At 35.5% G+C, this 12815-nt stretch overlaps 1 protein-coding gene across 1 annotated transcript; it reads left to right on the top strand.

Moving 5' to 3' along the window:
• The first annotated feature begins 11126 nt into the window (after positions 1–11126).
• LOC145107681 (uncharacterized) lies at positions 11127–12455 on the top strand. The gene has a single exon (XM_079044625.1). It carries the CDS (start codon positions 11321–11323, stop codon positions 12305–12307), a length of 987 nt encoding a protein of 328 aa, XP_078900751.1. The 5' UTR covers positions 11127–11320; the 3' UTR covers positions 12308–12455.
• The last annotated feature ends 360 nt before the right edge of the window (positions 12456–12815 follow it).

Here is a 12815-nt window from a genome sequence, read left to right as displayed (position 1 = left end):
GGAGGTGTTCTTGAGCTATTGGAAGGCTTGGATGCTCATTTTTTCCCTTGGGAAAGAAAGTAGAGAAGCTTGAAGTTGTTTGGAGTGGTGAGGAGGCTTTGGTTCCAGAACTGTCACCTTGTGGGGAAACGTTTTGAGGTAACAAGTTTGCAACTTGGATTATGTATGATTAGATCTCTACATGGCTAGTTTATTGTGGTTTTTCTTTTTTAGATTATTGATGAGTTAGGTTGTTTAAGGGTTCATCCTTTCAGATTTGAGCTTGTTTTAGTACCTTTGAGCATAAAGGTGCAAGCTTTATGTGTATTATGGAGTCATGCATGCGTTAAGTTAACCATTAAGTCCCTTTGAGCTTAAGAGCTTCTTGTAGTCATGTATAAACGTAAAGTTGGCAACTTTACATGGTTTTCCAGCTCAAGGAGAGTCAGATTTGTGGTTTGGAAAGCTTTGTCTTAATGGATTAAGTGAAAATCAGGTTTGGGCTGAATAAGTTGAGTACGTTGGGTGTACAAGCAGGTACGCCCAACGTACAAGCCTCCAAGCGAGTACGCTACGCGTACGTGCGTGTACGCCCCGTGTACTCGGTCTGAATGGGCTTGGTGTTTTTGGGCTTCGGTTTGGGCTATCTTTTGGGCTTGGTCGCTTGGGGCTTTGTTGGGCCATCTGTAAACAAGTGTTTGGATTGGGGAAATGTAAATGGGCTTCAAGGTAAGGCCCAAGTAAGGTTTGGGGCTAATTTGGAAAATTGGGCCATAAGTGGGCTTTGGATGGTTTTTGGTTTGTGGGCCTTTGTGATTGGGAGTTTGGGCCTTAGTCTTGGACCAAACTAGGTGAGGGGTAAAATGGTCTTTTTACCCCATATATGGATTGTTGGATTTGGTTGGAACCCAATTGTTAATTTGGTGTTATTTGTTTGATAGTGCGGGGATTCTAGCGGATCAGCAGTCAAAGATTTATTCGTGGGTTCATCTGTCGAGGTGAGTCTCCTCACTGTTCTATGGGCCGAAGGCTCCAATGTCGGCCCATTTGGTTTGTGTATTATAGGAAGACCAGGGGTGGCCCTTGGCAATCTGTATACAAGACCAGAGTCTGAACTCTGGCAGTTAATTAGTAAGTAATTATAGATTGTATGCTAGTTGTCTTTGTGATGCTTGCATGGAAGACCAGAAGGTGGCTCCTGGCACTTGTCTGTAAGACCTACGGTTTAGGCCCCCGTCCAGGCAAGGAAGACCGTGATACGACTCGTGGCATAATGGCAAGACTATGGATGACACATAGCACGTTCTATTGATTGTTGGATATGTATGATTTGTATGGCTCGTATGATATGTATGGTATGTGGTATTTAGGGAACTCACAAAGCTTTGTGCTTACAGTTTGTGGTTTATGGTTTCAGGTACTTCCAGTTCGAAAGGGAAGGGCCCGGATTGATCGCAGCCCATACACCCGTGTTTTTCCGCAACTCATGATTTTAGGATTTTACTCTGATAATTGTTTTACTCTGGAATACTTTTAAATGTTTGAATAAAGACAAATGAATGTTTGAATATATATTAAAAATGAAAATTTTTCCCTATGTATTTCAGGATGTTACAGGTTGGCAACAAATCTTAAACCTAATAATAGCAATTTAGATAGGCATCCTAAAGCACGCTATAATACGAACCATTTGGAACATAAAATCAAATTAGGCATCTTATTCGAAAGTAAGCTAGTGCTTATGTCAATTCGGGTATATTACCTAAAATATGATAGAGACGCATCTCACGATCATCGCTTAGCATTCTAAGTTTAAGTATAGAAAACCTCTAAATTTCTAGTTCGTTTAAACTAATGCTCTGATACAAAATGTGACATCCCCAAATTTATGGTCTTTTTAAAACCTTTTCTTTATGTGTATTTTAAAATCATAGTGATCTTTCTAATTGTGGAATTTGTCCCACAAAAAGTATTTCCGAAGAAATGATTTTCATTGATTATTAAATGCTTGGGATGTCATAACTTATACAAAACATAAGCAGAAATAGGCCTTACATCAATATTCTTGCACCCTATGAATTCCTTAAATCTCTCAGCAGATAATTACATTATCTATCAGTACCTTCGTATCGCTACCTGTGATACAAAGAAACTGAGTAATTCAGATTGACAAACGTGGTGAACACATAAGGTTTTCAACACACAGTATTATATTCTTTTAAGGAAAAACTGCAATAAAGTCCTTACATATTGGCCTCATAATCGATTTAGTCATTATATCTTTTTTTTTCTATTAAGTCCCAAAAACCGCTAATCGTATTCAATTTAAACCTTTTAACGGGTCAACAGGTCATCCAACTTTCAAAAAGTACACTTTTGGCCTAGATTTCAAAATTTATTACAAATTTGGTCCAAAATTTACACTTTTGGCCTGGATTTTAAATCTTATTACAAATTTGGTCCAAAATTTACCCTTTTGGCCCAAATTTTAGAATTTTGTTATGAATGCATCCTAGCTTTAGTGTTTTTTACAACATTTTTTCTCAAAATTTTGTTTCGAAAATGTTTTTTCTTATTAAAATCATATTTATACAAAAAAAACATATTTTCACATAAAAAATAATTTTCTATATAAAACTTTTTTGTTTACAAAATACTTATTTATAAAAATAGGTATTAATTAAGTACATAACTATATATACAAATCCGTTTTTATAAAAAAAAAAATTATATACAGACATGTATTTTACAAAAACAAAATGTATACAAACACCTATTTTATTATAAATATATTTGTATGAAAACACATATTTATAAAAAAAAAATGCATACAAACATCTATCTCATAGTGAACGTATATATTTCTTTGGTAAAAACATATTTATATGCACCCAAATAAGTGTTTGTATATATTTATTTTATAAAACATATTTATATATTTTTTTATAAACACCTATTTTATAATAAACGTGTTTGTATTCAAACACGTTTATATATAAAATGTATAAAAACGTATTATATAAAAAATTATTCAAACATGTTTTTATAAAATAAATATATACAAACACAATTTTATAAAATATATATATATATATATATATATATATATATATATATATATATATATATATATATATAGACACACACTCTTACTATGAAATGGGTGTTTGTTTACATTTTTTATAAATATGTGTTTGTATATATATATATATATATATATATATATATATATATATATATATATATATATATATATATATATAGATAGATAGATAGATACACGTTTACTATGAAATATGTGTTTGTATACAAAAAAAAAAGTTTTTTTTATAGAAAATATAAGATTTTTTATGTGAAAATATGTTTTTTTTTGTATAAATGTCATTTTATAAAGAGAAAACATATTCGAAACAAAATTTTGAGAAAAAAAGTTGTAAAACAAACTAAAGTTAGGATGAATTCATAACAAAATTCTAAAATTTGTGCCAAAAGGGTAAAATTTTGACCAAATTTGTAATAAAATTTTAAATATGGGCCAAAAGTGTAAATTTTAGACCAAATTAGTAATAAATTTTGAGTTCTGGGCCAAAAGTGTAATTTTTGAAAGTTGGATAACCTTTTGACCGGGTAAAATGATTAAATTGAATACGATTAACGGTTTTTGGGACTTAATTAAATAAAAAACGATATAAAGACTAAATCGATTATGAGACCAACATGTAAGGACTTTATTGCAGTTTTCCTTCTTTTAATCATATAATCTTCAACATTTAAATATCCCAGTTACCCCATTCCGGTTATTCTCTCTTCCTAATCCTAGAATGAGGATCTTTATGGGATCCTTGACATTAGTCATCTACATTTTTTTGTAAATGATTAGGCACAATAGTATGATAATATTTTTGACATAGCACAGCAGTACAATAGTACTTTGGGCATGCACGTCAGTACAATAATATTTTGGACATAACATGAAAGTAAAGTAGCACTTTGGGTCGGCATGACAGTACAGTAGCACTTTGGGTAGGCACGACAATACAATAGCACTTTGGTTAGGCACAGAAGTACAGTAGTACTTTGGATATGCACAACAGGTCACGGCTTATTATTTCACACAACTCTCACTTAACCTATCACAACTACTATCTCACACGACCCTATCACGACCTCTCATTTATTATTTTGTACAACCCTTTACTATCCAATCATATTATTAAGTATAATATACGATTAGATCAAGTAACAATCATATCATATTGTACAAATATATTAAACACAACAGAAACAACGTACATAACACTTAAGCATTTAGAATACTTGTATCTATGTGTAAATTGAAAGTAACTATGCACCCACTTGTTAAAGTGATGAATGGAAAGTTGGACAACGCTTCGCTTCAACACTTAGTCTTTCCTTTGATGTGACCTAGGTTCAATTATCACTAAGTCGTAGTTTAATATTGCTTATAACTAATTAATAATCTAGATTCCTCAACAATCATAATGTCTACATCAAGATCTATCAAGTAAGGAGCAAATAGGTAAGATTATATCAGAGGTAGGGTTCGTTTGGTATACAGAGTATATTGTTTGGAAATCCTACTTTAAACAACTCACTAAATCTTACCTAGATATCACCCCCGTAAGTAAATCAGACAGTATAATGACTTAGAATTACTGACAAATCTTATTTATAGGTTCACACTAATGATTATGATTATAAATATAAATTACACTAAATTAAGGTTGAGTGTAATTTGACTTATAGAGATTTTCTTGACAAAAGTCTAAAAATTGCACTAATATATCTTCTACTTGATAGCTACAACTTTTTGAGTACCCAGGGGTCATGGGGCTTTGCTGGAGTACCAAAAACTAAGGGAAATTACCTAAAATCGAGATGAACTCGAGAGAGAAGTTTGTGTGTGGTGTGGAGATCGAATTACCAGGAGAAAGGTATTTATAGGCAATATGCGAATCGCGCATCTGAAGTGCCCGTTGTTCACCTCGAACACGCTGCTCCTCTCACTTGCTGACACGTGTCCTGATTCGGGTGGTGCTGCGTGGCAACTTCTAGACGCGCGTCACGACTCTATTGTACGAAGTGCACTCGGGAAACTTCAAAAATTCGTAACTTCTTCAAACTAACTCTGTTTTTGACGTTATTTATATCCACACGTAGTTATCGACGTGATCTAAAACTTTCATTTGGATTCTGTTGGCTAATTTTGACTTTATTTTTAAAGTTATATTTTTAACAGTCTTATACTGTTAAAGTCCGTTAAAAATTCATAACTCTCTCGTACGACGTCTGTTCTCGACTGTATTTATATCGACAGACTCCTATTAATGATATCTTCGATTCTCATTAGATTATTTTGGCTAAAAATCGACCAATCTAAAATTCATTTTCTGTGTTCGCACTGCTACACTGAAACTTCGAAAAATCATAATTTCCTTACAGTAAGTCAGATTTGGACGTTCTCTATATGAACGCTCTCAATTTAAGGACTACTACGACTTTTGTTTAACTCACTTAGGCGAAAAAGCAATTCATCAAAATTTCACTTTTTATGATACACGGAGCCATGGTGGTTTAATCTCGAAAATTTCGAAGAAGCGTCACTTCTTCATACGAAGCCATATTTCACAATTCTTTATATGTATGGAATCTTTGTCATATATACTATAAGTTTGGTTAATATTATTTATCCTAAATAATCTTCTATGAAAAAGTTATTTGTAATGCTTATTATATATTAAGAGAGTAGCCCGAATCTACGGGGCATTACACAAAGGCATTAACTCTATTTAAAATAAAGTAAAAAAGGTGATAGGCGTAAATGTAGATGAAGTCTAATCGGCATTTTTGGAAGGTAGAAACATATTGCACGAGCCTTTGATCGTTAACGAGCTTTGCCCTCGGGAAAAAAGATCAAAAAACGAATCCTTCTATTCAAAGTAGATTTCGATAAGGCCTTTGATTCGATTAATTGGGAATATATTGATTCCTTGTTAAATCAAATGGGATATGAGAACATCAAGGATTATCTTCAGTCGGGTAGGGCATTAATTCTTGTTAACGACTCTCCCACTGAGGAATTTACTATAGGGAGGGGTGAGGCAAGGAGATCCACTATGACCATTTCTCTCCATCATAACAATGGAGAGATTAAATATTGCTATGAAGATGGCTTGTAAGAAAGGCTTCTTTACTGGGGTCTCAATTCCATACATACAAGAAACTATCTCTCACATCTTCTACGCGCGTTATTCGTTAGTGAATAAAGTGCATCCAACATAAAAAAAACAAGCTTGAGTCCTTAGATGCCTTCATGTAGCATCTGGGCTTAAAGTGAATTTCCATAAATCTCGATTCTTTGGCATTAGGTCACCTCCACAAGAAGTCACTCGGTGGGTATCACCTCTTGGGTGTGTACTAGCAGCTTTACCTTTCATATACCTTGTGGGACCAGTGGGTGCAAACATGAACATAAAGAAGCATTGGAAACCTGTAACCGATACGTTTCAAGCAAAGCTATCGGATTGGAAAGAAAAAATCCCATCATTCAGTGGAAGACTTACTCTCCTCAAGGTTGTCCTCGACAATCTACCAACCTACTATTTTTCATTATTCATGGCCCGATTGGATTAATCAATACTCTTGAGAAAATTCACAGGAGGTTATTTTGGGGTGGATATAATAAAAACAAAATCAATTAGGTCTCATAGTCGAAGGTGGTGGCTCCCAAGGATAAGGGCGGTCTTAGTGTTGGTTCACTAAGACCCCTCAATCTAGCACTAATTGTGAAATGGTGGTTGTTGTTGATATCTAATAGACATTCACTTTGGAGTAATGTCATAAAAGGTATACATAACCTTTTCAACAAACCATGTGGGTGTATGGCCAAAAAATCGATGCCTAGTGTTTGGATTAATATAGAAGGGGCAAAGGATGATTTACTTAAATTTGGTATTAATATCAGTTAAGTATTCTCAAAACAGGTTCGCTTGGGGAATGACACATTATTTTGGTTAGACTACTGGATTAGAACTGACCCTTTGAAAGTTAAATTCCCGGAGCAATATAAATTGGAGAGAAGAAAAAGTTGTAAGATCACATATAAAATCCATGTTGGTAACGTGACTTGGGAGTGGAAGATGCCTCCAACCTCTACTGATTAGGTCAGTGAGTTCAACATCTTGTCTTTGCTAATTCATTCATTCCAACCAATCTAGAGATGTGACTAGTGTACATGTGCTTTATCTAGTGATGGTAAGTACTATGTGGATGCCCTCAGGAACCAGATCGATTGCCCTACATCTACACATATGGAAAAACTGATCGTCTAGACCCATGATGTTCCGATCAAGGTTGCTTGCTTCATATGGATATCAAACCTTGGTTGAATCCTAATTGCATGTGCACTTCGACTTAGGAGTATCCCCATTGAGTCCCAGATATGTGGCTATTGTTCATTGAAGGAGGAAGATGTTGAGGATATTTTGTTTCGCTGGCCTTTTGCAACTACAGTTTGCATGGGAGTGGATTTTTAAATGATGTAATTTGTCTTTCCCACATGTTGTAAATGTTGGTGATCTGATGGACTTTGCCTCAAGGTGGGGAAACTTTGTTAAAAAAAGGAAATCCCTCATTAGCATTTGTTACAGCACCATATGGTTGATTTGAAAAGCAAGATATGATCGATTGTTAAAGAAAATCTGGACCCCTCCCTCTAACAAAAGTGTCGGATAATGTAAAATCCTTACTGTTCACTTAGATTAAACATCGAAGGTCAAAATGTTCCTATAACTGGATTGCATGGTGTGTTGATGCTTCCATTTAGATCTGATAACTTGTAAACTTTGTTCATGTTTCTCTTATGTCTCATCTAGGTACATGCTTATCGGGGGAGGGGGGTTTATTTATATAATTATTTTCCAGTTCCAAAAAAACTATATAAAGAGGAAAATCATAGAACTAAGAAAAAGTAAGAGGTTGTATAGTGATTTTACTATCGAGTATTAGAAACTGATCATAATATTTATTATAATGTAAATATTAACCTTTTTTGCGAAAGATTTTTTTTGTGAAATCATTTATTTGAAAAATAATGTTTCACAAACAGTTTGAAAAATGCATTTGTTGTGCGAAATCATTTTATGTTAACAAAACCAAAAAATCTTGAATTTATGGGCGAACTTAATTAGGTTTCAGGAAACAAAGTTCTGAAGCAGTCATCCGGTGACAATTCTTATGTGGCAATAAACCTGGGCATGTGTGTTCAGCCATGTTGGAAACTAACATTGTCTAACTAATATTGAAGAAAGTCAGCCAAAACCCATGAACACTAAGCTTCATTTGTTCTTCAACTAATGAACATTATGAACACCAAGTGTTCAGAGACTAGTTTCCACCTCCTACCTCCCACCACCACCACCACAACCATCATATGCTTTCCACTACCTTCTTCCACTTTCCGAATCTTAAGAAATCGAACCTATAGAAACAATGTTCATACCATAGATCGAAGAAATTGAACTTGTAGAACTCCGCCCATTCCCTTCTTCATCTACTTCCATTCTCAACCTCCTGTCCACTCACCTCGCTTGATTTTCATGCTTGATCTTGAACCCGTTGCCAAAAAATGAAGTTTAGAAACAAAACTCAAACTATAAACAAAATTGAAAATCTGAAATCATAAATAATAAAAAAATTACCCCTCGACAAAAAACAAAAACTCAAATATGAAATCGAAAATCATGAATAATACTTCAATAAAAAATCACAAACAGAATGATGAAGAAGAAGAGGCAACATTCATGACTAACTAGTTAATAATTTCAACATATATCACTAATTAGAAACATCGTGGCTATGTGAAGTTCCTATATATCGATCGATGTCGTAGGCCTCTATACAACCATCTCCAGCGCCTCCTTGGGTCGTCATCACAGCCCCACTTGCTCTCTTTAGCATTAGAACCCCCATCGTCGGGTTACCTCTCCCTATTGATCTTTATGTTGGTTGAAGCATCCATCTTCTTCCCCGTTTTTCCATCATGGATTTAATGATCGCATGCTAGCACATCAAAAAAGAAAAAGACGACGACATCAGAGAAAAAAGGAGGCGTGATGAATTAGGTAGGTTTATTGATTCTTTTTTATTTTAAAAATTAAAAAGAAAAAGAAATAAGAATTATCATATCTAGGAGGGAGAGAGAGAGAGAGAGAGAGAGAGAGAGAGAGAGAGAGAAAGAGAGAGATGGCTATGAAGTGGCCTCTACATCTCCATGTGACTGTGCCAACCAAGTGGTAAGGCTAAAGGGAGTGGTAACACTCTTAGCATGTTGTCACATAGGATTTTTAAGTTTTTTTCATGACACATAGGCTTAGCATGTCTAGCACAAAAAAGGTAGGGAGTGGAAGCGTGACAATTTAATAGGTTTAATTGTGGAGAAAAAAAATTAAAATATATAAAGAAATACAAATCAACCAATCACAACACACCTTCATGCTTTCTCTCTCTTCTCTCCTCTCGCTACATCCATGACATCTCTTTCTTAGCACCCTCGTTAACATAAGGTAGGGAGTGATGTAACACCTTTAGCACTTTCCTTAACACCTCCCTTGACACCTCCACTCCTTTAGCCTAACCGATAGTTTTTTGGGTCAACTCCTATTTAACAGGTCAAATTAAACTTTAATGGTCTATTGCACGACAATTCAGGACAAAAGAAAAAAATTTGTTTGCTATAGTATAATTTTCCCCTATAGTTATTGAAACCAAATTCCACCATAAAAAATTGTTTAATTAGAAAATAATTTAACATATTGAGTTACTTAGAATATTATAGTGTAGTTCTTATTTATTTTTATTTTTATTTTTGTTGAATCTAACCTATTTGTAAACTAGTCATTCATCTATATATATGACTTGAACCCTCGACCTCAAAAAAAATATATATATAAGAGATGATAACAAAATGTTAATATCATTTTGGAGCATACAACTATAATTAATGAATCAGTTTTTGGATTTATAAGTACTTGTATAACCCATTAGGCTAAAGGGTATCATACAGATACTAATATGTGACACATAGGTTGATAGTGACATATTTATAATTTTTACCATTTTTAAAAAAAGATTAAGTGTGTGGTGTTGTGGTTTTCAGCGGAGGTAAAGAAGAGAGAGAGGGTAGAGAGAGAAAGACAAAATAATAGTTTCACCGAGGGCGGAAACATACCATTGACATTATACCACCAGTAAAGTTATGGGTGCGGGACGGTGTTCACTGTCGGTAAAGGCTGCTATATAGAATTGCCGGCGGTGAAAACACTACCACACCCCTCAGCCTTGCGGGTTAGTTAATTTCGTGTCGAGAAAGTCTCATTTAGCATATTATTTGATCAAGTTATCGTTCAACGCAAGTTAGGGCTAGCCCATTTAGCTAACATAGATGTTTTAATCTAACTACTAACTAGAATGTCCTGAGTTCAATAGCAGACAAAAAAAATTTATATTTATTTGCCGTTAAAAAAAAAAGTTATCGTTCAACGCGGGGTCCTTTTTTCTCCAGTATTTTACCATAAATGATAACACTTTTGTATTTTTTTAACAGCCAAGAATATACAGTATTAAATAAAAAAACATATATTCTTTTCATATTTTTTTAACTCTAAAATATATAATAAAAAACACGTACACTTGTTTCAGCAAATAGCCAGTTTCAAATGAAACATCCACATATTCTTCTTTACCTTAAATTTACATTAACCAAACAAGCTATATAGATTAAAAATTAGGCTTTCATCCCATGGACAAAAGGGTGAAAAGGAGGTTGAAGAGGAGCCGTCGATTTGGAAGGTCCCAAATAAATGAATAATCGAACAAAAGCAGGGAGAAACCCTAGATGCAATTCGAACCAAGTTTTTGGTTGGAGCACGTGTCCCTCTATTCTGGAAACTTTTAAATCCTCTCAACTTACTTTATCAGGAAACCCCAAAGGCCCAAACATCACGACCACGACCACGACCACGAACCACGAGGTGTAAATACCTTACGTGCCCTTCCAACCATGGATTCTACTATACACCTCTCCTCACCTGATTGGCTCTCCTTCAATCACCCTCCATTGGCATGTGGGCCCCTACGCCACGTTTAGGTTTTCCACCAATCACTTCTCTTCCGTTGTCCAGTATTTGTCGTCACACGTGGCCCCTCTCTTTCTTTATTTATGTTCACCTAGTCTATCCTCCAGCAATCACCAGCTGCGTTAAAACAAATTCTGAAAATACTCGCCGGAGAAGGTGGTGGTTGCTGTAATTCTGACTGGGAAATGAACGGTATAGGTGGTTGTTGTATTGCAAGGCATGCGAGACGAGGTGGATGTGGTGGGATGTACGGCATGTCGAAGGTGGAGAGGATAATGCTAAAGTACAGGCCGATCGCGCCTAAACCGGTGGCTGCTGGGCCAGGTTCCGGTGGTTCCACGACGGAGACTAGCGATGGGTATGTTAAGTGTGGAAGAGGTAAGAGAAAGTATGTTAGGGCTAACGGGAACAAAAAGAAGAATGGTAATTCGAAGAGAGGCAATAGTGAAAACAAAAAGGCGACGACGTCGTTATGTCCACCGCCTCCGTCTACTACAGAAGATACGGTTGTGACGCTTTCTTTGTTGCCGGAGACTCCAGATCGGAAAGAGAACTCACAGGTTACAGGTTTTGCAGATCTGTTATCGTCAACCCAGATAAAGAAGTGTAAGTGCAATAACAACAAAAAATCAGCACCGGCGCCTGTCTGGTTGAGCTTTGACAGCAAGGAGCAAAAGGTAGGGTTTGATCCAGTTGTAGTGAGACCTCCACCGCCACCGCCACCTCAACGACTGCAAGTGGTGTCATACGTGACAGTGGAATGCGTGAGAGAGAGTTGGGTAGACGGATTAGGGATAGACTACTGTACGGACAAGGAAAGGGTCATGAACATGGAGAGGGACACGTGTCCTGGGTTCATATCGGACGGCCAAGATAGGGTGGTGTGGTCTAACAAGGCGTTCAGACTGATGGTCGGAGTTGGAGACGTGATCAGCGGAGAGGACATGTCGGTGGTGTTGGTGAGGAAGAATAATTGGATGCCATCGCCGGTAAGATACCCAACTTTCACCTGCAAGGTGACGATAACCGCCGCCGTCGCCACTTACTGTAACGGCACAACTCCTTCACCGGCGTCTCCGACGCGAACGCTGCCGTGTGACGTTTGGAGGATGGAGCGTGGTGCCTGCGCATGGCGATTGGACGTCAAAGCAGCCCTTAGCTTGGGTCGGTAAGAAACTAAGACTCCTCCATCCACTAAGCCATTAACTGTAAATATTCTTATTTTCTTTTTCTTTTTTTATTCTGTAAAATTTAAGAGTTTGCTTGTAGAATTAATATTATTGTTCAAACTTAATTTCGAGTTGATTATCATCGTTACAACTTGTCTTAGATGATGATAGATCTAGAGATGTTCATAAAAAAAAAGATCTAGAGATGTTCGAAAAAAATATTAATTACAAGTTCGATCAAAAAATAACAAAATGGAACTTATAATGTTGATTCAATAGTATTGGTTCAAAAGTAACATAGAGACATATTTTAGTTTACGAGGCTTTCTTTTTCATTTTATGATGATGTGATCAGCAATATATATATATATATATATATATATATATATATATATATATATATATATATATATATATATATATATATATCATAGTGTCATAATTTATGTAATTCTTTCTGTATACTTAGGTAAATAAAAGGGTAGGTAAATTGTTTATTAAAATGTATCTT

The sequence above is a fragment of the Lactuca virosa genome, chromosome 4 (genome assembly GCF_052849685.1).
Source record: "Lactuca virosa cultivar CGN04683 chromosome 4, Lactuca_virosa_CGN04683_v6, whole genome shotgun sequence".
NCBI lineage: Eukaryota > Viridiplantae > Streptophyta > Magnoliopsida > Asterales > Asteraceae > Lactuca > Lactuca virosa.
The sequence above is the reverse complement of the archived record's forward strand: the minus strand, read 5'-3'. Positions and strand labels throughout refer to the sequence as shown.

What these genes read in the sequence shown, in the direction of transcription:
- LOC145107681 (XM_079044625.1), top strand. Translation starts at nt 11,321, where the DNA reads ATGAACGGTATAGGTGGTTGTTGTATTGCAAGGCATGCGAGACGAGGT.